The sequence below is a fragment of the Garra rufa genome, chromosome 24, assembly GCF_049309525.1.
Source record: "Garra rufa chromosome 24, GarRuf1.0, whole genome shotgun sequence".
Classification (NCBI taxonomy): domain Eukaryota; kingdom Metazoa; phylum Chordata; class Actinopteri; order Cypriniformes; family Cyprinidae; genus Garra; species Garra rufa.
The window spans coordinates 25,471,410-25,495,770 of NC_133384.1; the positions used below are offsets into that span (position 1 = coordinate 25,471,410).

At 33.1% G+C, this 24,361-nt stretch overlaps 1 protein-coding gene across 1 annotated transcript; it reads right to left on the minus strand.

Moving 5' to 3' along the window:
• Positions 1-308: 308 nt before the first annotated feature.
• Positions 309-18,828, minus strand: phex (phosphate regulating endopeptidase homolog, X-linked). Its single transcript, XM_073830798.1, has 22 exons — positions 18,374-18,828; positions 13,457-13,513; positions 13,087-13,248; positions 12,922-13,005; positions 10,204-10,430; positions 9,982-10,050; positions 9,760-9,876; positions 9,562-9,645; positions 7,695-7,837; positions 7,387-7,480; positions 7,179-7,307; positions 6,600-6,701; positions 6,421-6,498; positions 6,208-6,311; positions 6,067-6,125; positions 4,366-4,420; positions 4,186-4,253; positions 3,962-4,092; positions 3,792-3,857; positions 3,236-3,340; positions 941-1,017; positions 309-844 (listed from the first exon to the last, which is right to left on the minus strand). The coding sequence occupies exons 1-22, from the start codon at positions 18,495-18,497 to the stop codon at positions 742-744; spliced, it is 2,238 nt and encodes a 745-aa protein (XP_073686899.1). The 5' UTR covers positions 18,498-18,828; the 3' UTR covers positions 309-741.
• Positions 18,829-24,361: the final 5,533 nt, after the last annotated feature.

A 24,361-nucleotide genomic window follows, 5' to 3' on the forward strand; every position in this document is an offset into this window, starting at 1 on the left:
AGGTTTTTAAAATAGTAAAAATATTTTTAAATTTTACTGTTTTTTTTTCTCTACTTTAGATAAAATAAATGCAGGCTTGGTGAGCAGAAAAGACTTCTTTAAAAACATAAAAAAAATTGACTGGTAGTGTTTAACTTATTCTTTCCAGTGAAAACGTATGCCGGTTCACATCTCAAAAGTTCACACACTACACGTACTTCACAATACTGAAGCAAAGATCTGTTTCGTCATGACTTTACCATGTAAAACAACACCAAAATAGACCAGTTTTTCTATGAAGAAAAAACAACAAAGACAATTAGAAAACCTCAGGAAAACAATAATTATTTACTTGCGTTTTCAATAAAATAAAATGACAGACAATGTTAACTGTTATCAACAACAACGAAAACGACAATAATAATTTATAGCACTCTTAAAGCGACAGTGCGACCTAATTTGTTTGTGTAAAAAAACAGTGATTAACCAAAGGAACGCCCCAAGAGAATTTTTGTGGTCCGTTTGGCATTTGCACATTTTAATTGAGGTCAGATCTGGCTGAAAGCGCTCAGGTTTGTAGGCTGTACTTTATTTTCTACAGTATTCCAGTGGCTGAATGAGGGCCAGACGCTCAATGGTCAGCACGGCCCCAGGGTTCAGTGTTAGTAACCGCTGTTTCTCTATAAGAAACCAGTGAACGGGACAAAATAAGGAGGATTGGGTTGTGCTGTGATTGAAATCTTCACAGGGTCCTCTTTTTCATTACCACACTCGACAGGACTCCGCCCCCCTGTTCATGACTGATCTCTCATGGCAGTTAAAAGCTTTACGGAACTCTTCATAGTTGCTCATCGCCCCGATAACCCTTCATCACAGTAACAAGAAGAAAGTGAGTGACATTGAAGGATAAAGGAATGTAATATAGATGTAAATGAGCTGTATGTATATTAATACATCATACCTATATTTAGGAGGGCTGTGAGCTCCACTCTGGATCTGATCGCGTGCTGCTTCTGGTCTGTAGGCATTACAGCGAACCTAGCAAATTACAATATAGACACAGCTAATCAATTGAGTCCCATTTAAAGCAAGACACTACAGGGAAAATGATTGTTTTCTCAAAACTTTAGTTCTGTCATGACAAATCCTGGAGATTTTAGCATGGCAGTGTTAATGTGTTTGGTCTTGGCGGAGTAGATCTGCTTGGCTGCTGCTGCGGCAGAGCAAGCACTGCTTTTTCTATGCGATTCGATTTGGCCATTCAGTTATCAGCAAATGGAGTATCTTCTCATTGAAACTGAACCTTCATACCTCCAGGGTGAAGACTTTCAGAAACTCCCATTGCAGTGTTGTTGAGATTTTGACTTGTGACGTTGGAGTGTGTGCTTTTTTCAGGCTTCTGATTGGCCAACATGGCTTTATAGTTAGGGTTATATCGCCAATTGTTGGTTTTGCATGCTCTTGACAGAACTTCATAGCCTGTTTTTGCATTTTCATGTGGAATAGATTTGAGTTAGAATATATATATATATATATATATATATAGTGCCTTGCGAAAGTATTCATACCCCCTCCATTTTTACACTTTTTGTTATGTTGGTGTCTTACATTAAACTACTTTAAATTACTTTTTTTCCACATAAATCTACACTCCATATACCATATTGACAAAGTGAAAACAGAATTGTTACAACTTCATACACTTATTACAATTAAAAGGTAAGTTATTAGTACATTGCATAAGTATTCATACTCTTAACTCAGTACTTAGCTAAAGCACCTTTACAGCCTCAAGCCTTTTTGGTATGATGCAAAAAGATTTGCACATTTGGCAGTTAATCTGCCATTCTTCTCCTCACCTCTTCACCTCTCAAGCTCTGTCAGCTTGGATGGGCGCAGACGCACATTTTCAAGTTTCTCCAAAAATATTTACTTGGGTTCAGGCCTAGGCTGAACCCAAGGACATTCACAGAGTTGTCTATATTTTGGTGCATTGAGCTTTCCTTTCCTACTCTGACAAGTCTTTCAGCCCCTGCCGCTGAAAAACAGCCCCACAGCATGAGGCTGCTACCAGCATGCTTTACTTTTGGGATGGTACTCTGCAGGCGATGAGCAGTGCCTGGTTTCCTTCAAACATGATGCTTGGAATTGAGGTTCATCAGACCAAAGAATCTTGTTTCTCACAGTGTGAGGGTTCTTTAGGTGCTTTTTTGCTAATTCAAAGTGTGTTTTCATGTGTTCACTGAGGAGAGTATTGAGTCTTGTCACACTGCCATAAAGCCCAGATCAGTGGAGTGTTGCAGTGATGTTTGTCCTTCTGTAAGTTTCTCCCATCTTCATATATGATCATGGAGCTGCTCAACTAGAGTGACCATCAGCTTCTTGGTCACCACTCTAGCCAAGGCCCTTCTCTATCAATTGCTCAGTTTGGCCAGGAGGCCAGCTCTAGGAAGAGTCCTGGTTGTTTCAGACTTTTTCTCTTCTCACTTCTGTGAACCTTCAATGCAGCAGAATTTTTTCTGAACTGTTCCTCAAATGTGTGGCTTGATGCAATCCTGTTTCTGAGCTCTACAGGCAGTTTTTTGACATCATAGCTTGGTTTTTGCTCTGATATGCATTTTCAGGTGTTAGACCTTTTATTAAGACACGTGTGCCTTTCCAAATCATACCTATTTAATTGAATTTGCCACAGGTTAACTTCTCTCAAAGTGTAGTAACATATACAAGCAATATGAATGCTCCTAAGCTAAATTTCATCTGTCCCAGATAAGGGTATGAATACTTATGCAATGGAATCATTTAAGTTTTTTACTTTTTAATAAATTCGCAAAGATGTTTTTTTGCTTTGTCATTATAGTGTATGGAGTGTATATTGATATGGAAAAAAGTCATTTAAAACAGTTTAACACCATAACAAGCAGCATCATAACAAAATGTGAAATAAATAAAGGGGTATGAATGCTTTCACAAGGCATTGTATAAAATATAATATCTACTTAAATGTATTCACTTTAATAGTTATGAGATTTTGCATACTTTTCAGTGCATACTAAAACTACAATGCTACAATATCATAGCATGTTAATTCAAATCATGTGCACTATTTAGGATACGCATACAACCTCTAGAAATGACAGAAAAGCTTAAATATTTTCAATACTTTTTCAACCCATTTTAAATTTTTAAGGTAAAAAAGTAATGTTTGTGACATCTGATTTTTAAGTCTAGGTATTTAGGTGAAATGCATAATACTTACATGAGCATAACTAAGGAAAAACAGCTGGTTGTTGGTCAAACCCACACCAGGTAGGAGAGGCTCCTCGACTCCTGCTCTCTCTTTTTCAATCCATCTCCTATACGCCTGCAGACAAGTTCACATGTACAAAATATGTACACACTATTTAAGGAATCAAATCCACATTTAATTGCTAATTTTCTTTGATCCATGAACACAAACAGGGGAATTTAGGTTCTGGTAATTTTTCTGTGCAATTAAAAAGGTGCTTTCAAGCTTCAAAAAAGATGAAAGGAACCTTTAAAATATGATGAAACTGATTTGAAATTGTGTACCATAGAGTTTTTAAGTCATAAGATATTTAAAATGTATTCACTGAAAATCGTGACTCTCCTGAGTAAAGCAGTAATGTCCGATTTGTGAATGAATCATTATTTTGAGTCACATCTAGTATCTCCAAAAAAAAATTGTGATCCATCAAAGAAAATCCTATCTAAGCTTTGAATGAGTTTGGAAGTTGATGGTAAATCAGATTCAGGTCACGTTAGGATAATTATAGTAGAAAATGCTGTAATACCCTGAAAGATTCTCTCATCCCTCCATTGTCAGCAATGTTCTCTGCCAGAGTCCTCTTCCCCTTAACCTTGAGAGGGGATTGTGGATATTAAGTACTAGATTGGTAGCTCTGCTACATTTTAAAGACAAGTTCAAACTGAAAAGCATTAAAAAGGCTGGTGCCTACTGTACATTTAGCCCCGCCTCTTTCCAGTAGTAACTGTTGTACTGGTCAATCATGCATTGTGTCTTTTCGGTGAAGCGGGTGATTGAGGAGTTGCTCCACCACTGGTCCAGGTTCCCATCTTTGTCGTATTTTCTGCCTAGATAAACACAGATAAACACAGATGTCCTTAAGAATCAGTCATCACCATGGCAACTCATGTTGAGACTCATTATAAATCAAATGGCCTCACCATTGTTATCAAAGCCATGGGTCAATTCATGCCCCACAATTACACCAATGGCTCCATAGCTCAGGGATCTGACACAAGAACACATTTCACAAATTGTTTTTGCTACAAATCCACATGATATCAAAATATAAGATCGAGTGTACTCTGAAATAATAAATCAAAAGAGCGTCTATGTCTCACCGAGGGTAGTCAAGTCCCCAGAAAAATGGCTTCTGAAGTTCTCCCGCAGGGAACCCTGGGTAAAAGAAGATAGATCAATTAGCCACCGAATAAAAGGATGTGATGCAGTAAATCTAAACACACATCAAACATCTAACAGAGAACACACTGCTATTACCCCTGACAGAAATATGTTTTATAACTCATATTATGCATGATATCGTTTATCAGCTACTGGTAATAGGGCTGGGTAAAAATATTGATTTCTCGACTTTTATTGGTTCTCATTTTTACCTCCCATCCAATAAATAGCAATAATCGTTATGCTTTATTACTTTGGGCATGAAACAAAGTCTCAGATTTCAAATTCTGACAATTTTATTACAGTGTTCAAACAATGAATGCCGTTTTGTCGCTGTTTGATGTCGAGTGAAGGATAGCTGTTGCGGCTCAGTTCAAGAGAAGCACATGAACTTATCGTCTCCGTTTAATACTTTAGCATGAAATAATATTTTAATATTTTAGCATGAAATAAACATGAATAAACAGCCAAATGTATGTAAAAAGAAAGAGTACGCTTCAATTTACCTAAATCCGTATCCTGTGGTGTTCGCTCAGTGTTTGAACCGCGCAAAGACGTCAATATTTAGCTTGTGAACAATGTCACTTAACATCACATTTGCCTCAGAAAATACATATTCGGTGACTATAAACTCGTTAGTCAGCTCGAAAAATGAACTCTAGAGAGGAGCAGTTTGCTAAATATAAGCACCATATAACATTCATTATATATTTTTTGCTGTTCTTCAATGTTTATGTTTAAATTAATCTATTCCATTTTCCAAAAAACGAATTGGAGTAGAAATATAATGTATAGCCTACAAATTAATTTGTATTCAAATCAGTTCGTTTTAACCTTTAATTAATTACTTTTTTTAATTAATGTTGTACCAACTGACTCTCATGTACATTTTACAGCATTAGATGAGAGATTTTATTTCTCTTGAGAAAATTTGCCATTTACTATCCCTAAATACACTTTAAAGGCACAACATATATACACCAAATGTGACCCTGGACCACAAAACCAGTCATAAGGTTAAATTTGACAAAACTGAGATTTATACATCATATGAAAGCTCAATAAATAAGCTTTCTATTAATGTATGGTTTGTTAGGATAGGACAATATTTGACTGAGATACATCTATTTGAAATCAGAAATCTGAGGATGCAAAAAAATCAAAAAGACTGAGAAAATCACCTTTAAAGTTGTCCAAATTAGGTTCTTAACAATGCATATTACAAATCAAAAATTACATTTTGATATGTTTACAGTAGGAATTTTACAAAAAATCTTCATGGAACATGAACTTTACTTAATTTCTTAATGATTTTTGGCATAAAAGAAAAATCTAAAATTTTGACCCATGCAATGTATTTTTGGCTATTGCTACAAATATACCCCTGCAACTTAAGACTGGTTTTGTGGTCCAGGGTCACAAATAGTGTAAATGTGTATGAGACATAATATACACTCACACAAATGTATTTAAGTATTTTACGATCATCAAGGCTACATTTATGTCAAAAACAGAGTAAAACAGTTTTTAAAAAGGAAATTTCAGAAATTCTGAAACCACATAACACTGTGATTGACCAATCAGAACCAAGTGTTCAAGAGAGCTCTTTAATAATTAATAAACTTAAATTCAAAACTCACTGATCTGGTTGGTAGAGGAGCTGTAAAATGCATTTACTGTTGTTGGGTTGGTGAACCACCTGAGGGGGAAAAAAGTGTTTTATCATTTCAAAGCCAGATTCATCTTATTTTTATAGGCTTTGAAAATGCTGACAAACTTACTCTGTGCGTGGGACTGTTTTCCTCAGCCAGCCGATGTCAGACTGAGCTATGAACTGCAGGGTCTGCATGACATTCCCAAAGTAGTCCAACTCAGAAAATGACAACTGTGCATAAACATAAAAACCCAAAAATGACTTTGAGTTGCACTGATATCTGCCAAACACAATTCAAACAATTAGGATCAACTAAAATCCAAAAAGCTTCCAAACATACTCGTTTGATGTCCTCGTTAATATAGGTGTCATTTAAGATGAAGTCTGGGTAACCCACTTTCGCCAACACTGCATGAGCCTAATGTGAGATGTAAAATAATCAGACAGTAATCAATGATGTGAAAAAGAACATTTTTATTGATGCTGTGCATTCAAAGCTCACAAAACACCGAAAATCACCTTGTCTGTTGCTTTTCTCTTTGTTTCTTCATCCATCCAGTCATTCTCATTCTCAAGCATGTCAATAAATGCCCATCTGATACCATTTATCAATTCCTCCATCTTCATAAAAGTTGAAAGACATTAATCAGAGGAGCATTCAAAATGAGATCCAGCATTTTATGCTGTTATTCGTGATTAGATCCACTAGATGGAGACAGAAATTATATCAATCACACCAAAGACTAGGGTAATGTTCTGAAAATTCAGCTTTGCCATTACAGAATTGTTTTTAAATATATTAAAATAAAAACAGTTATTTTAAATTGTAATAATGTTTTAGAATGTTACTGTTTTAATATATATTAATCAATTAAATGAAACCTTGGTGCTTAAATAATTGTAATTTGTGTTATGGCAAAGCTGAATTAACACATATATTTACATGAATAGTTTGCATAACTTGTGTATTGCGCTATAGTAAAAATAGAAATATAACTGTTTTCTATTTTAATGTATTTCAAAATGTAATTTATTCTTATAATTGCAAAGCTGAATTTGAACATATGTATGAATAGTTGCACTTAATATAAGTCGTACCATGTGTTTCTTGTCCTCCTGGAAATGCTTATCGACAAAGAGCCTACCGGTGGCATAGATGAGTGTGTTTTCTACATAATTCACACACTTGTCCCAGCGAGGGGTCAGAGAGGTGGTCCCTGTGGTAACCTGAGAAGAGACGGATATTTAATATTGTAAACCAAATCTATTTTTATCCAGAGGTAAAATGAGGAGGTGGTTCACTAACCCGAGCAAAGTCCAGGTATCTGTAGAGAAAGCGTCGGCTCAAGGTGGTGATTCTGGAAAAAACTGATCTCCATATGACGTAATTGGCAACTGTCCTGGGGCCAGGGTGGAAAAAAAAACATTTAGAGCAGCTGAAGTTCAGAGTACAGAGTAATCTTAACTCTGTTATTGAGCAGAGCAGCTAATAAACAGGTAGGACATATAAACAGCACGCACAAGTGACATTGTCCAGACCAACAGAGGCAGAGCCTCAGGGCTCTGATGTAGCTTTTAATGAGGTTTTAATATTTTTAGAAGCTGTCTGGATACCTGGTTTCTGTGGTGTTGATGAGTTTGAAGAGGTCTTTAAAGTACTGTGGGGCACGTACGATCACCTGCTCCGAAGAGGAGATTTTCAGGTCTGGGTACAGCTCAGTGTCAATCACTGCTCGGACAAAACCCAGCCAGTTAAACTGCAAAAGAAAAACAATAATAGATAAATAGATTAAAAAAACAAAAACAATAATAGCTGTTTTCTATGGAAGCTTGTTTTCAGTAATTGCAACTTTCATTTAGGTTAAATCTCACAATTATGACTTTTTTTCCACACAATTTTAATTACCAAAGATAAATCTCTATTTCTATCTGAATCATAAAAATGTTAAAATTAATTCTGGGTTTGGGTAAATATGAGACAGAAGTATAGAAGACTGTTTCCGCCACTGAATAAAAAATAGATAAAGGTAATTACGGCTTTATATCTCACAATTGTGGCTTTTTTTCTCAGAGTTGTGTGATATAAACTCGCAATTGTGAGTAATAAAGTCAGAATTGCAAGACAAACTTGCAATTCTGAGAAATAAAGTCAGAATTGTGAGATTCAAACTCGCATTTGTGAATGGCTAGTTTTTATCTCACATAATTCTGAGAAAGGTTTATATCTCACATTTGTGATTTTTTTTTATCACAATTGTGAGTTTATATCTCCCAGTTCTGACTTTATAACATGTAATTGCAAGTTAAATTAGAATTGTAAAATATAATCTGCAATTCTGATAACATCAGTCTTTTTTCACTTGCAATTACGAGTTTATATCTTATAATTCTGAGAAAAAAAATCTGAATTGCAAGAATACAAACTCACATTTGTGAGAAAAAAGTCAGTATGGGTAGTTTTTATCTCGCAATTCTGACTTTTGTTTCTTGCAGTTGTGAATTTATATCATGTAATTCTCAGAAAAAAAGTCAGAATTGTGAGTTTGTATTTCGCATTTGTGACAAACTTGCAATTCTGAGAAATAAGCTCACAATTCCGAGAAATAAAGTCAGGATTGTGAGATTCAAACTCGCATTTGTGGAAAAAACGTCAGAATGACTAGTTTTGTATCTCACATAATTCTGAGAAAGGTTTATATCTCACATTTGGGATTTTTTTTTTTTATCAGAATTGCGAGTTTATATCTCCCAATTCTGACTTTATAACACATAATTGCAAGTTAAATCTGAATTTTGCAATATAAAATTACAATTCTGACCTTTCTTTTTAAATTACAGGATATTAAATCACAATTGCGAGAAGAAAGACAGAATTGCGAGATATAAACCGGCAATTGCGAGAAGAAAGTCAGAATTGCGAGATACAAACTCGCATTTGTTAGAAAAAAATTTAAAAAGTCAGAATAGCTTTTATCTCGCAATTCTGACTTTTGTTTCTCGCAATTGTTATTTAATATCATGTCATTCTGAGAAAAAAGTCAGAATTCTGAGTTTATATCTCGCATTTGTGACTTTATAACATGCAATTGTGAGTTTATATCTCACAATTCTAACAAAAAAGTCTTAATTGTGAGATAAAAACATGCTATTTTGACTTTTTTCTTTTTTCCCACAAATGTGAGTGTAATCTCACAAGTATGAGTTCAAAACTTGCAATTGCAATATATAGTCACAATTCTGAAGAAAAAAATACATAATTGTTAGATATAAACTAACAACTGTGAGTTACAAAGTCAGAATCTAGTTTATTAAAAGAAGCTTCTTTTTCCCCCCAAAAATGAGGCTGTTGGGTATTCAAATGTGTCAAAAGCTTATGAATGGAATTGTGCAGTAGTAAATTATGTGATAATAGACCAGTCATCTCAAAATTGCAAAATTCTGGGCATATAATATCCGTTTATATTGATAATGCTGTACTTACATCTGGAACAGTGCGCTGCAGTTTGGACAAGCTGTACTTGTTGTACATGTTCTCACTGGTGCGGTTCTCATAGGGGATCACAATCTACAAAAGAGCACACACTCCATTGAAGCATCAAGTACCTTCACAGCACTATTTTTTTTTTCTCACTGTCAATGATTTGAAGGAATTTGGTTTCTCCAGTGTTTTGGTGCTCACCTGTGCAAGTTTGACTTCAAAGTCAAGTACCGGTTTCATCTGAGCCTCGGCATCCTGCTCATTGGCTCCTAGCATGACAGCAACGTCAACCATCAACCTTAAAAGAGCTTCTCGGTACTGCAGAAGAGGCATGAAAAGAAAGATTTGAGAATGCAGAGATATAAACAAGTCTGACTGAGACAGTGTGTACTGATATACAGGTTGACAGATGTACCGATGTACCATTTGTGCCTCCGTTGTGTTGGTGATGTAATCTTCTCTGGATGACAGTGACAAAGAGGCCTGATCCAGCTAGAAAAATGAAACAGAATAAACTAGTTATTTTATTTCTCCCTTAGTTTTATTGGTTGGACAAACAGTTAGCCCCCACCCCAAACTCAGGCTATTGGTTGAGCTGTCAACAAGAAATTGACAGCGTTTGGAGTTTTGACATGTAGGTCTCACCTTAATGATGTACTGGTTTGAGTTCTTGTCATCAGGAGAGACAAAAAGCCGAATGAGGACGGACTTGCTGTGCTGACTGCGTATCTGCGCCAGTGTCTCCAGCAAGTTAAAATGAGACTCCACCCACCGCGAGGAAGAGCCCAAGGCATCTCCTAAAACAGGCCAGCGGAATTCCTTTTGCTTTAGATTCTTCAGCAGAGGTTTTGCATCCACAATCTCCAAAGCAGCTGTGAGGATAGAGGGAGGAAGGGAGTGATGAAGAAATATAATTTATTACGATAGTAAAGCAAGGATTCCAAAACGTTTTATTCAACTGAAGCCCCAAAATATCGACTTGAAGTACCCCCTGAGATTTTAAAGGTGTCATATCATGAAAATCTGACCTTTTCCACGTTTAAAGGTTGTATCAGCGATTTCTAGCCTGAAACATAAAGTGTCAATTTCAGCTGAGCTTTCTTCACGATCCGCTCGCTGCCTGCCCCATAAATTGTCTGTGAAAAAAACGCGTCTCTCTGGTCAGCCTAGGGTCCGAGATATGCCAAAAAAACAATCGGCACTACCAACCTTTCCACAGATGTAAACAAACAGTGTTCCAACCAATCAGCGTCAGGGGGTTCGTGTTGTGGACTTTCGTACTGGTGCAGGGATGTGAGGGAGGCGGGGCGAAAGTCCACAACACCAAACCCCTGACGCTGATTGGACAATTTATGGGGCAGGCAGCGAGCGGATCGTAAAGAAAGGTCAGCTGAAATTGACACTTTATGTTTTAGGCTAGAAATCACTGATACAACCTTTAAGTGCTATAATCAGGTTCTCGTGCATCTACCAACCTAGAAAACGTGAAAAAGAACAACCCAGTAACTGAGTAAGATCCCCCTGTGATGTAGGAATGGGATCTTACCACCCCTTAATCTGCAAGTTTCCACCCATGATGCCGCCATTTTGTTTTCGCAAGCAAAACTGATGTACCAGTTCTAACACTATTGCAAAAATATGGGCAAGGCATATTAACTGTTCTGTCTTTGGCTCCACAGATGATCACAGAACACTGTTTAGAGTCCCAGCCTCAGAAGAGACAAGAGAGCAGTGGATTTATTGATTTATTTACTGTATATTACGCTGCTGCCACACGGATTTAATATAAAATGCGACTTCTTTCCTAGCTGTTTACTTTCACAGACTTAACCGACTGTTTTTTTAACCCTTGTGTGTTTTTAACATAAACTTGTGTGTATTTGACAGTTTAAGTGCAATAAGACATGAAAGATAAGTTAAACTAAACTAGTTAGTTTGCGCTTCAGATTTGTGTGCTCAGAAAACACTATACCATGAAATTTACACTTATATTGTTTGAAACAAATGATTTCAGCATGATAGACATGATAATCAAAACCAAACAGATGTTTTTTGCAGAGTATCTGAGGTATGAGCTGTAAATTATTTCGATTCTTTTACCAAAATAAGAGGGATCATACAAAATGCATGTATTTTTATTTAGTACTGACCTGAATAAGATATGTCACATAAAATACATTTACATTTAGTCCACAAGAGAAAATAATAGTTAAATTTATAAAAATGACCCGTTCAAAAGTTTATATACACTTGATTCTTAACACTGTGTTGTTACCTGAATGATCCACAGCTGTTTTTTTTTTTTTAATGATAGTTGTTCATGAGTCACTTGTTTGTCCTCAACAGTTAGATTACTGTTCTTCAGAAAAATTCTTCAGGTCCAACTAATTCTTTGGTTTTTCATCATTTTTGTGTATTTGAACACTTTCTAACATTGACAGTATGATTTTGAGATCCATCTTTTCAGGACAACTGAGGGAACTATTACAGAAGGTTTAAATGCTCACTAATGTTTTCAAAAGAAAAACGATGCATTAAGAGGCAGGGGTGTAAACTTTTGAACACAATGAAGATGAGTAAATTTTTCATATTTTGCCTGAATATCATATTTTTTTCTTTTAGTACTGCCCTTCAGAAGCTACAGAAAATACTTACATGTTTCCCAGAAGACAAAATAAGTTAAAATTACCCTGATCTTCAAATTCAAAAAGTTTTCACCCCCGGGTCTTAATGCATAGTGTATCCTTTTGGAGCATCTGTGAGCATTTGAACCTTAAGTAATAGTTGTATATGAGTCTCTCAGTTGTCCTCAGTGTAAAAAAAAGATGGATCTCAAAGTCATACAGTCATTGTTGGAACGGGTTCAAATACACAAAAATGCTAAAAAAAAACCTGAAGGACCTGAAGGATTTTTCTGACAACAGGCAACAGCTGGAAGGACAAACAAGTGACTTATGAACAACTATCACTAAACGAAAAAAATAAATAAAAATACAGCTGTGGGTCATTCAGGTAACAACGCAGTATTAAGAATAATTTTGACTGGGGTCATTTTTATAATTTCAACTATTATTTTCTCTTCTAGACTATATATGTAAACATTTTTATGTGAAATATCTCATTCAGGTCAGTACTAAATTAAAAATAACATGCATTTTGTATGATCCCTCTTATTTTGGTCAAATAATTAACATTTTGCAGATTCTGCAAGGTGTATGTAAACTTTTGACTTAAAATGTATATTACATATTGTTAAAAGTGACATAATAGGTCTCCTTTAATAATTATAATATTATATAGAAATATATTATGTCTGAATTGTTGCTGTGTGTGTGAAACTGCAAAGAGCTCTTCTGTTCTTACATTCATTCATGCAGGACGCGTAGAGGACTTTGGCCTTCTTCACTGCCTCAATGTCATCTCCCCCGACGGGCCGCTCTAACAACTCTGTGGCACAAAGATTCAATATTAAAGCACCTTATTTGGGCTGAAGGTTTATTTCGGTCAGAATCATGTGGATTTGTGCACCTTTGAGCTTGAGGTCTACATTCTGTCTGAGCCATGGGTAAATCCCATAGCTGGATGAGTCTTCTGGAATGGGGTTGTCCCGGAGCCAGCCTCCACATGCGTACTGGTAGAAATCATTACATGGTTCTACTGACTGATCCAACTTACTCAGAATGGAACCGGCTAGAGAAGACACATCAGCAAACACAGATTTAGCATTACAGTAATCTCAAACCACAGCGTTTCAACTAAACAGAGGCTTTTCTAAATGATAATGCCTGCTTATTATGTTCAAAAAGTGTAGATTGGAGAATTACTACTGTAGGCCTACTGGCTCAAGTTTTATGATATCGTAGTAGAGTCTGTATATGGCTTTATGATATAGGTTTACCTGCTTCAATACAGTGTGGAGTGAGGCAGAAGTCATCATTGCTTGCTCTGTGTGATACTACAGGGGCAGAGAAAAGCAAATCTGTCAAGCAGACCGATCAAGACAACTATGCCCTGAAATGACCGCCAAACATTGCATTATAAGCACACACACACATACACACACATAGAGATACAGTTCCCACTGCGCTCAGGCTTTAGCTGTCCATGCTCTGGATATCACAGGACAAAAACATAGTGCATGCTCTACTACACACATTCCAAACAAGCTGCAGATCTACAAACAGTGCTGGGGAAAATATAGCATTACATTATGGTGTTACTCCTTAAAAAGCAGCTAATTTGGTAAAAAATAGGTACAAAAAATGTTATGCTTTTGAATTACATTTTCTTATGTGTCAACTCTTACATTAAATTGCACTATTAAAATATTTATTTCTTGCTTTTTGTATTTAACAGTTCGTTTTTTACACAATTTAATTAAATTTAATCATGTTTGTCACCATATAAGAACTATTTCATTGTGTAATTTAGGGTTATTATAGTTAACTAAAACTAACAAAATAATAATAATAATAAAAAAGTAAAAAACAAAGAAATACAAATATATTTTTCTTTTTATAATATATAATATTTTTACTTGAAATGAATGTCAACTGAAATAAAATTATGCTAAAAAATACACATAAAATGAAAACTTTCAGATAATTGACAAAGCAATATTTATTTTCATTTAGTTTAATTTGATGTACTAAATTAACTAAAACTAAAATTAAAAATGAATATAAACTATATACACATTTTAAAAAATATATAATAAAATTGACAAAAACATCAAAATTACTAAAACTTTAACTAAAATGAAAATAAATACAAAAATAAAAACATTAAAATATAAAAAACTAAAATAGTATCTCTGTGATACTAAAATAACACTGGTTTGATTACATTGTGTCACAAAAATTAAAAATGCTTATTTTGTATTTGCCCTTTGTATTTCACATATTTAGCTTTTTAATTCATTTAATTTACCGTAATTTAATTTGTGTCTCCATGTAATAACTATATCATTGTGTACTGCTTGCAATGTATACACCTTGTTTAATTTAGGGTTATTATAATTAACTAAAACTAACCAAATAACTAAACAAACAAAAAAAAAAACTAAATAACAATTATTTATTTTTAATCATTTTTTACTGAAATAAAATTATATACAGCAATAAATTAAATATACATATATTAAAACCTTTTTTTAATTTTAATGAGTTAAATTTGAACCAAAATAGCTAAAACTAAATATATACATAATATAAATAATATCTACACAATAAAAAAATTAAACTAAATTATTAAAACTTTAACTAAAAGCATTAACTTACATATATATATAAAAACAATGTAATAGTATCTTAGTGATACTAGTGATTTCATTGTGTCATGTATGTAAAAATATTTATTTTGAATTTGCTCTTTGCATTTAACATATATAGCTTTTTAATTTAATTTAATATTTAATTTATTGATTAGGGTGTGTAAATATTGGAAATCTGGTTACACAATGCTGTGTTATTCAATATTGTTTTCAAGTACAGTGTACATATGCCCTGCAGTAATTTGAATTAATGAAGCGAAATAATAAATACATTTTTTCAATATCCGTTTCAGTGCACTGAAACCCGATCAGCGCAAACTCTCCATGCAGAGGTCAGTGAAGCTGTGTGAATTTGTTTCGGTGAGTTTGACTGAGCAAAAATCTGTATTTATATTGTGAAATCGGACAAGCATTGCTTTTAAAGGCCTGTGTTTATGGTTCAGTCCACAACTGGACAGCAGATGACCACAGCAGGATCCAGCACCCGGCCCCGTGGGACTGAGCCTCATTATCCCCACAACCAGCAGACACAGCCGTGTATGTGTGTGTGTGACTGGGATATGTACAGACAGAAATGAGCATAATTACACTCTAGTCTCACCGCAAATATGCAGGCAGCCCTCAACAACTGAGAACAATAAAGAAGAACATCATTTATTTGCTGTCTCAACTCTACGCCACCCAGAAAACACTTATGTATACCAAAATACATCCACACACTCACTCGTACAGCATGTCATGAGATGGACATTCACAGCGTCTCAGGTTCCACGAGACCCATTCACATCCTTTCAGCACTCTTAAAGTGACAGTTCACCCAAATATGGCAAATTCTGCCTTCATTTACTCACCCTCAAGTCATTCAACAAGTTGTATGGGCCATTTTTATGGTGCTTATTTGAGCAACACCTGATCATTATATACCTTCAGTTTTACACTCTTTGAAATATCTTTGAAATGTCTTCATGTTCCACACACGGAAGCAAAACCACATGATAAAAAATATTGTTTTGTTATAAACTCAGAAGTTAAATCTCACGTTTCTTCTTTTCTCCTGAATTCTCTGAATTTATCTCATAATTCTAACTTTTTCTGGCCATCGCAAGTTAATATCTCTCAATTTAGTCTTTTTTCTTTAAATTCTGAGTTTATATCTCTAAATTTAGTTTCTAGTATTCTACAGAGTAAAAAGTAAAAGTAACACTGACTTTTTGTTTCATAATTTTGACTTTTCTTTCCAGAATTGTGACTTTTTATCTCATAATTCTGACTTTTTCTCGCAATTGCGAGTTAATATTTCTCAATTCAGATTTTTTTCTCTAAATTTAGCTTTATATCTCTCAGTTCTGTTTCTTTCTTTTTTGTTTGTTTCTGAAACAGAATAAAAATAAATAACTGACTTTTTGTCTCATAATTCTGACTTTTCTTCTCAGAATTGCAAATTATCTCATAATTCTGACTTTTTCTCGCAATTGCGAGTTAATATTTCTCATTTCAGATTTTTTTTCTCTAAATTTTGCTTTATATCTCTCAGTTCTGTTTCTTTCTTTTTTGTTTGTTCCTGAAACAGAATAAAAATAAATAACTGACTTTTTGTCTCATACTTCTGACTTTTCTTCTCAGAATTGCAAATTATCTCATAATTCTGACTTTTTCTTGCAACCGCGAGTTAATATCTCTCAATTCAGATGTTTTTCTTTGAATTCTAAATCACATCTCTCAGTTTCTTTTTTTCTTTGTTTCGGAAACAATAAAAAATTAACTGTGACTTTTTTGTCTCATAATTCTGACTATTTCTTGCAATTCCTAGTCAGTATTTCTCAATTCAGACCTTTTGCTCTAAATTTTGATTTATATCTCTCAATTCTGTTTCTTTTTTGTTTGTTTCTGCAACAGAATAAAAATAAATAACTGACTTTTTGTCTCATAATTCTGACTTTCTTGCAATTGCAAGTTAATATCTCTCAATTCAGACTTTTTTCTTTAAATTTTGAGTTTAGACTCTTTGTCTCAAAATTTGGACTTCCCAGAATTGTGATTTTTTTTTTTAAATCTCATAATTCAGACTTTTTCTAACAATTGTGAGTTAATATCTATCAATTCAGACTTTTTTCTTTAAATTTTGATTTACATATCTCAGTTATGTTTCTTTTTTTGTTTTGGGATCAGAATAAAAAAGTAACTGTGATTTTTTTGTCTCATAAATCTGACTTTTCTTCCCAGAATTGCAACTTATCTCATAATTCTGACTTTTTTCTCACAATTGCGACTTAATATATCTCAATTCAGATTTTTTTCCTCTGGATTCTGAGTTTAGACTTTTTATCTCAAAATTCTTCCCAGAATTGTGACTTTTCATCTCGTAATTCTTACTTTTATCTCATAATTCTGACCTTTTCTCGCAATTGCGAGTTAATATTTCTCAATTCAGACTTTTTTCTCTGAATTCTGAGTTTACATCTTTCAATTCTGTTTCTTTTTTGTTAGTTTCCACAACAGAATAAAAAATAAAGAAGTAAATATTACTTTTTGTCTTATAATTCTAGCTTTTCTTTCCATAATTGCAACTTTTATATCTTAGAATTCTGACATTTACCTCGTAATTCCGACTTTCTCCTCACAATTGCTAGTTAATATTTCTCAATTCAGACTTTTTTCTCTGAATTCTGAGTTTACAACTCTCACATCTGTTTCTTTATTTGTTGTTTGCTTCTGCAACATAATAAAAAACAAGTAACTAGGACTTTTTGTCTCACAATTCTGACTTTTTCCTCACAATTGCGAGTTATTCTGAGTTTACATCTTTCAATTCTGTTTCTTTTTTGTTTGTTACCACAACAGAATAAAAAATGAGGAAGTAAATCTGACTTTTTGTCTTATAATTCTAGTTTTTCTTCCCAAATGTTTTATCTCATAATTCTGACAGTTATCTCATAATTCTGACTTTTTTTTTTTCGCAATTGCAAGTTAATATCATTCAATTCACACTTTTTTCTCTGAATTCTAAGTTTACATCTCAGTTTCTTTTCATAACAGAATAAAACGTTATTATTAGGTAATTATTTTCCTCACAATCATGAGAAAAGGGTGAATTATAAGTTGCAATTAAAAAGACAGAATTCTAAGGGGAAAAAGTCACAATAGCCTTTCTTATTTGTCATACAGGTTTGGAACAACTAGAGGGTGACTAAATGACAGAATGTTCATTTTTAGATCAACTATCCCTTTAAAAACACACTCTTTCCCAAACTTAAGCACCCACATTCCCAAATGACACAGAAATACACATTTAACAGCTCTCTAGCCTCAAAACTTTAAAGACACATGTACATGTTTTCTAACCAGAGCTCCTACTTACTGTCTTAATTACAGCCTTCAAAGACACGCTGTGCGTGTAACAGAATACTCTCCAAAAATAATCTCACACACAAACACACAGCTTAACTGACCTGTCTATCTCTCTGTCTATGATGACTTAAAATTCAATGTGCAATATAAAAGAACTTAGCAGTAAGTAGGTAATTGCGCATGCAGTTTACTCACCCGTGATGACAGCTATCAGTAGCGCGATGCAGACACACACACACACCGCTAGTGCGGCTTTCAGGAGAGTGTTGGGGCCCGCGCTCGGTTTGGATCCTTCTCTCCCCAGCCTCTCCATTTCCATACTACCACTGAGTTGAGCGTGTCCTCTCTCTTTCTATTCCTCCCTCTCACCCGGTTCTCACCCCGCCTGGCCTGGAGATATGTGCTTTAAGTCCTGATCCCAGGTCAGCCGTCCAGAGGTGTCTCTCCTCACAGGTCTCAGATCAGTGGCAGATGCACAGCATGAAGTGTCATGCTCTACTTGCCAAAGAGTGTCCCAGACTAAGAGAGACGAGAAGAGAGGAGAGGAGAGAAGAGAATAGGCAAAAGGGAGGGGAAAGAGGGTGAATGACAGAGTTAGGAGATCCAAGAGTAGGAGGATTTCTTCTCCTTGGAGCCTACTGGAGCACCTTACTTACAGGAGTAATTATGTGGCGTCCTGCAGGAAGGGTGGGATGACTGGATGTGACTGGATGTGTGTGTATATATGTGGATCTACCTTGATATAGTCTGTGTTTATCCCCAAGGTGTGTGTTTTCTGAGGCCCTGCACCTGCCCACTCAACACTAAGTTTGAGATGATGAGAATGTAACCACTTCCCTTTTTATTCTCAGAATGTCCTGCAATAAAATAGAATGAGGAACACACACGGTGTGATGATGATGATGTGTCTGTGCCAGGACACAATCTACTGCACATACAAAGTTTCCTAGATGAAGTTTTATCTCACCATTTTATCTGGGCTGCGTGGATGTGAAAATGGATTTGTGGCACGGAAACATGTGAATAGTGTCAACTGCATGAGTCTCACCCTAAACACATGATAGCTGGCTGCCTGTTTTATCGTGAATGTTTGTTTGTGGTCTGATCTTATCACTGTTGAATACATCTATGTTGATTTACAAGTTTATCTGCTGGCTTGAGATGCTCCTTAAGGCTAATTCACACCGCACAGACAAACGGCAACAAACAAGTTAGCTGTTGGATTAAACATTTTATGAAAAATAACTCATGTTCACACTGTTCCAACACTGATTGAACATGTTCAGTCGGGTAAAATCAACGACAATGGCAACAGCAACAGATGCTGGCAGGGGTAACACACTGATCCAAAAGAACCAAAAAAAACTTGTGAATTCTAGAATAGAAAACCTATTCTCTTTTGAAATATTCATATGACTGACTTTTTGTCTCATAATTCCGACTTTTCTTCCAGAATTGCAACTTTTTGTCTCATAATTCTGACCTTTTCTCGCAATTTTGAGTTAATATTTCTCAATTTAGACCCCCTGAATTCTGAGTTTACGTCTCTCAATTCTGTTTCTTTTTTTGTTTCTGCAACAGAATGAAAAATAAACAGGTAATTCTGACTTTTCTTCCCAGAACTTTTTTGAATCTTTTTATCATAATTCTGACTTTTTCATGCAATTGCGAGTTTACATCTCTCAATTCTGTTTTTTTTTTCCAGAATAAAACTTTACAAACTTTATGAAAAATAAAAAATTCAGACTTTTTTTCTTTGAATTCTGAGTTTACATCTCTCAATTCTGTTTCGTTGACTTTGTCTCATAATTCTGATATTTCTTCCCAGAATTGTGACTTTTTATCTCATAATTCTGACTTCTCACAATTGTGAGTTAATATTTTATAATTCTGACCTTTTGAATTCTGAGTTTACATCTCTCAATTCAGTTTATTTTGTTTTGTTTCTTTGCGCAACAGAATAAAAAAAAAGTAATTGAAGTTTTGTCTTATAATTCTGACTTTTATTTCCAGAATTGCAACTTTTTCTCTCATAATTCTGACTTATTCCTCACAATTGTGAGTTAATATTTTATAATTCTGACCTTTTATGAATTCTGTTTCTTTTTTTTTCTGCAACAGAATAAAAAATAAAAAAGTTATTCTGACTTTTCTTCCCAGAACATTTTTTAATCTTTTTATCTCTCAATAAAAACTTTTTAATATTTTATAATATTTTATATATTTTATAATTCCGACCTTTTTCTCTGAATACTGAGTTTATGTCTCTCAATTCTGTTTCTTTTTTTTTGCAACAGAATTAAAATTTTAAAAGTCGTTGACTTTATGTCTCATAATTCTGATATTTCTTCCCAGAATTGTGACTCATAATTTCATAATTCTCATAATTCTGACTTCTCACAATTGTGAGTTAATATTTTATAATTCTTTTATCTGAATTCTGAGTTTACATCTCTCAGTTCAGTTTATTTTGTTTTGTTTCTTTGCGCAACAGAATAAAAATAAAAAAGTAATTGACTTTTTGTCTTATAATCCTGCCTTTTATTCCCAGAATGTTATCTCATAATTATTTGACTCGCAATTGTGAGTTAATATCTCTCAATTCTGTTTTTTTGTTTGTCTCACAATTCTCACTTTTCTTCCCAGAATTGCAACTTTTTTTTCACAATTGTGTGTTAATATTTTATAATTCTGACCTTTTTTCTCCGAGTTTACATCTTTCAATTCTGTTTCTTTTTTTGTTTGTTTCTGCAACAGAATAAAAATGTAAAAAGTAACTGTCTCATAATTCAGATATTTCTTCCCAGAATTGTGACTTTTTTTCTCATAATTCTGTCTTTTATCTCATAATTCGGACTTTTTTCTCACAGTTGCGAGTTAATATCTCATAATTCTGTTTATATGTAAGTTTATATCTCTCAATTTAGTTTCTTTCTTTTTTGTTTTGTGTCTCTGTTATGATTTTCAAAGACTTGTGAAAATAAAATAATTATAGAATTTTGCCTTGTAAGTTAAATTAAAATCTAAAATGTATTTTGAATATCTATATCAATCTAATAAATATTTAAGATATTAAATCTATATTATAATTAATTTGTTATAACATGTATAATGTATAATTTATATTATAATTTATTTTAATATTAAATTAATAATTTGATTCATTATATTTAGTGCTAATGATAAATTGTGATTAATTGCATCCAAAATAAAAGTTTTTGTTTACATAATTTATGTGTGTACTGTGTATATTTATTATGTATATATAAATACACAAACATGCATGTATATATTTAAGAAAAATATGTTTGTATATTAAAAAATTATATATAATATCAATTATATGAATATAAATATATGAATGTAAATACATGTAAAAAAAATGTGTGTATTTATATATGCATAATAAATATACACAGTACACACACATATATTATGTAAAAAAATATATTTAGGATGCAATTAATTGTGATTAATAATTTGACAGCGCTATCATTAATATAATAAGTCAATATAAATGCTCAATTAATAAATTAAATAAGTTAGCACTAAAGTACTAAAATAACAATTTAAAACATAAAACATATTTAAAAAAACTACTAAAAATGACAAGTGCAAAAAAAGAAATGCTAAAACTTTAATTAAATGTCTAATAATCTAATATATATACAGAATATAAAAGAATATTAATGATACTAAAATAACACTGTATGGTGAAACTATGTTCACATTATGTCTTCAAATACCATGTAAAACCATGTTGCATTAATATGGTGCCATATTAGCTTAAAAGTGTCAGTATTTACTTAAAAAAAAAATCAATTTGAACAAACAACCTTCACAAATTCCTCTGGACGTACAACGTCTGCCAAGTTTCCCCAAAACATTCTTCATCTTATCTTCTGATAAGAAATGCATGCACTTGCTGAGCCATCAGGAGATGGCAGGACTGCTATCTACTTTAGTTAATGTCTTGTCTCAGAAAGATGTCAAAAGGGTTGAAGAAGCACAGCTGTTAGCAGCTGGAGTGAATAACCAATTGTAATGTGCAAACAGAAAGATCTGACCGTGCCATTTTCCCAGCGTGTCTCTGAGGGACGTCACACTCCAGGAGCATTTGTCCAACAGATGATGCATGTACTGAAATTATTAAATAAAGGTGAAGTAAAACATGATCTCATCAGCAAATGAATCAATTTTAAGCCTCAAATATCAAAACAAATATACAAAAGGAATAGAGAGTGAAGGTCAACAATGAAACAACAAAGCAGCAGGGACACATCTGTGCTAAAATAAAGCTTGAAATAAGGTACAAAAGGCGAAATAATAAGGTGAAAATGTCAATCATGATCCTGTCTGTAGGTGTAAAATCATCGGAGGATTTCCTTCATCACTATGTCTTTCGATTTTTTTGACATTGATGCATGTTGCATATCATGACTATTGGTGACGTTTGTATAAAATGTAGATTTTTCCCCACAGAGTTACAAGGACCCTTTTCATTTTTCCTGGACCCGAACTTCTACAAATATGGTTTTGAAAGATTAGACAAATGAAATCCAAATCACAGAACAGATATGACTCACATTATACATCTATTTGTACCACGAATGAGCAATTTTCAGAAAAACAATTTTGAATTGGACCGATTCACTCTGTTATTGAAAATTCAACCTGTGACAGAGAAAATGTACTTTAAGTTGGTTGCTTGTTTTATTTCTTTGATGATAAAACTGACCTATGAAATATGAGCTTTGAGTCACATGTCCAAGTCAATAATGCATATATTGATAAATTAGTGCTCTTTGCACCACCTGAACACATTAGTACCAGTAAATTATTACAAATTAATTATTGCTAAATAATAAAATAATTCAATCAAATTAAATAAATAATAAATTAAAATTAAATTAAATATAAATATTAGATGAAACACTTAACTAAACTTAATCTAAGCTCTTTTTGTTTTCCAAATTAAGTACCACTATTTTCTACAGTGACGTTTTAGTGCCATGTTAAAAAAAAAAAAAAAAAAAAAAAAATACGAGATTAAAATCTTAATATTTTTGAATAAGGTCGAAATTATGAGAATAAAGTAAAAATTACAAGAATAAAGTCAAAATGTTTCGAGAATAAAGCCGAAATTTTGAGAATACAATTTAAATTACGAGAATAAATTCAAAGTGTTTTGAGAATAAAAACAAAATATTTCGAGAATAAAGTCGAAATGTTTCGAAAATAAAGTCTAAATATTTCGAGAACAGTCAAAATTATGGAAATTTTCATAGGAACATTTTTCCTAAGAATAAAGCCAAATTTCGAGAATAAAGTTGAATTACAATAAAGTCGAAATTCCAAGAATAAAGTTGAAATTCTGAAAATAAAGTTGAAATTACAAGAATAATGACAAAATTTCAAGAGTAAGGTTGAAATTACGAGAATGAAGTCGTAATATTTCGAGAATAAAGTCCCAACTTTTTTTATTTGAGATCAAAATAATACAAAAGATTAGCAATTTAAATAAATGCTGTTCTTTTGAACTTTCTTTTCATTAAAGTTAAAAAAATTTTTTTTACATTAAGCACCACTGTTTTCTACAGCAACATTTTTGTGCCATTAAAAAAAAAAAAATCTAAAATTATGAGATATTTTGTCGTAGTCTTTTGAGAATAGGGTCAAAATTATGAGAATAGAGTCAAAATGTTTCGAGAATAAAGTCAAATTTCAAGAATAAAGTTGAAATTTCAGATAAATGTCTGAACTTTCTATTGATTAAAGAAACCTGAAAAAATCTACTAAGCTGTTTTCAACATAATAATAATAGGATTTTTTTTTTTTTTTTTTTTTTTTTAACAGCAAATCAGAAAATTTGAATGATTTCTGAAGGATCACGTTACTGGAGTAATGATGCTAAAAATTCAGCTTTGAATTCTATTCTAATTTTAAATAGTAAAAATATTTCAAAATGTTACTGTTTTTGCTGTACTTTGGATCAAATAAATGCAGGCTTGGTGAGCAAAACATTATTAACAAAATCTACTGTTTTAATATATATCAAAACATAATAAATTATAAAAATATAAAAATACAAAAATGAACACTAGAGCTACTTAAAAATATTAATAAAAAGTATAATAGTATAAATTATACTAAAATAACACTGGCATAAATGTGGCATTTGTC

Excerpts from the sequence above, each read along its gene's own strand:
- phex (XM_073830798.1), bottom strand. The coding sequence starts at position 18,497 with ATGGAAATGGAGAGGCTGGGGAGAGAAGGATCCAAACCGAGCGCGGGC. Across the intron at positions 9,646-9,759 it reads TTGAAGTCAAACTTGCACAG|ATTGTGATCCCCTATGAGAA; the intron begins GTGAGCACCAAA and ends GCTCTTTTGTAG. Across the intron at positions 1,018-3,235 it reads TTTTCCTTAGTTATGCTCAT|GTTCGCTGTAATGCCTACAG; the intron begins GTAAGTATTATG and ends GTAATTTGCTAG.